Here is a 1,716-nt window from a genome sequence, read left to right as displayed (position 1 = left end):
GTACAAAGTACATGGATCTTTTACAAAACTTAAATATGAATCTTCATTATGAGAACAAATAATATGTTCTCAATAACCCTATTCCTTCTATGAATTTACTGCTACTCTTGAAGAAGTTTCTCTTGATAAACAACATCTTTACAATGCCACCAATATTGATTTCATCATGATTGCAACTATGGTACCTAACCCATACAATTCCTATGATGACTACTAGGCATTCAAGATGAACTTGGATCTTAATGAAATGTTTTACAAGAAATCAAGACAAGAACGTTATGAGTTCTTCAAGTCCCTAATGGCGTGTAAGATCAAGGAAGGAGATTTTATATATGATCATGTGAAAAAAATGCAGAGACATGTGGAAAGGTTGGAGAAACTCAATGTGAAATTTGATAAGGAGTTAGCCATTAACATGGCCTTAAACTCCTTACCTACTAGTTATGATCAATTTATCTTGACCTATCATCTGAACAACACTGAAATGACACTGATTCAACTCTACAACTTGTTACAAACTGTTGAAGCGGGAATGAAAAAGTTTCATGTACCTATTGAAACCATTGCTCCTATTCTAGCCATCAATCATGGCAGAGGAAAGAAAAATAAGGAAAACGATCAACCCAATTGGAAAAGGAAAGCCTATACTTAAGCTTCTAGTAGTGGGTCAAAGGGCAAAGCCAAATTTGATGTTACGGCTATGGAACATCAACCCACTTGCTTTCATTATGGATAAAAGGGGCATTGGAAGAGAATGTGTGCAAAATACTTGCAAGAGTTGAAAGAAGGAAAAATCAAACCATTTGGTTCTTCATCGTGTATATACACTATTAGAGTCAATAACACACAACTTGCTAATTCTTGGGTCCTTGATACAGGATGCGGTTTTCACATTTTCTCTGATATGCAGGATTTAAGAAGAAGTGATGATGTTGAGCATGGAAGATTGAACATAATAATGGGGAATATTTGTTTTTTGCATGTTACCAAGATTGTGTCTTATGAACTTATGCTTGATAGTGGTGTTAGGGTTGATTTTTTAAATTGTTGCTATTCTTCTGATATGATTAGAAATATAATTTCATTTCATGTTTTGTTTAGACAAGGATATCGCTACTCATTTGATGATGATAATGGTTCTATTTTGGTTTGTAAGAATGGTGTTTCTATATTCAAATCTTTTCCATGTAATGATGTCTATGAAATTTTTGTATGTATTGATACCTTAGTCAATGGTGTATTTAATAGTGATTCTTCTAATGGTATAGACAAAACATGTTAATGGCATTGTCATAGTGAACATATAAATAATTACCGCATAGCCCAACTCCAAAAGGATGGAGTGTTGGAATCATTTGAATTAAGGTAGAATGATGAATGTGAATCATGTCTATTGGGTAAGATGACTAAATCACCTTTCACTGGAACATGTGAAAAATGTAAAGGATTGTTACACCCTATCCATATTGACGTATGTGGGCCTTTTAGATCTGCCACAAGGGATGCTAATTCATACTATGTGATATTTACTTATAGTTATAGCATATACGAATATATATATATATATATATATATATATATATATATATATATACATACACTTAATCAAACATAAATTGGAAACTTTTGAAAAGTTCATGGAGTTTAAGAATGAAGTAGAGAATCAATTGGGCAAGAAGATAAGGATGCTCTGATCTGATAGATGTGGAGAATAAC

General features: G+C 32.7%; 1 protein-coding gene across 1 annotated transcript; it reads left to right on the top strand.

Moving 5' to 3' along the window:
- The first annotated feature begins 226 nt into the window (after positions 1-226).
- Positions 227-652, top strand: LOC145010143 (uncharacterized). The gene has a single exon (XM_078968720.1). The coding sequence runs from the start codon at positions 227-229 to the stop codon at positions 650-652; it is 426 nt and encodes a 141-aa protein (XP_078824846.1).
- Positions 653-1,716: the final 1,064 nt, after the last annotated feature.

The sequence above is a fragment of the Lactuca saligna genome, chromosome 8, assembly GCF_052625555.1.
Source record: "Lactuca saligna cultivar CGN05327 chromosome 8, ASM5262555v1, whole genome shotgun sequence".
Classification (NCBI taxonomy): domain Eukaryota; kingdom Viridiplantae; phylum Streptophyta; class Magnoliopsida; order Asterales; family Asteraceae; genus Lactuca; species Lactuca saligna.
Note: the sequence above shows the minus strand (reverse complement) of the source record. Positions and strands in the feature narration are given on the sequence as shown.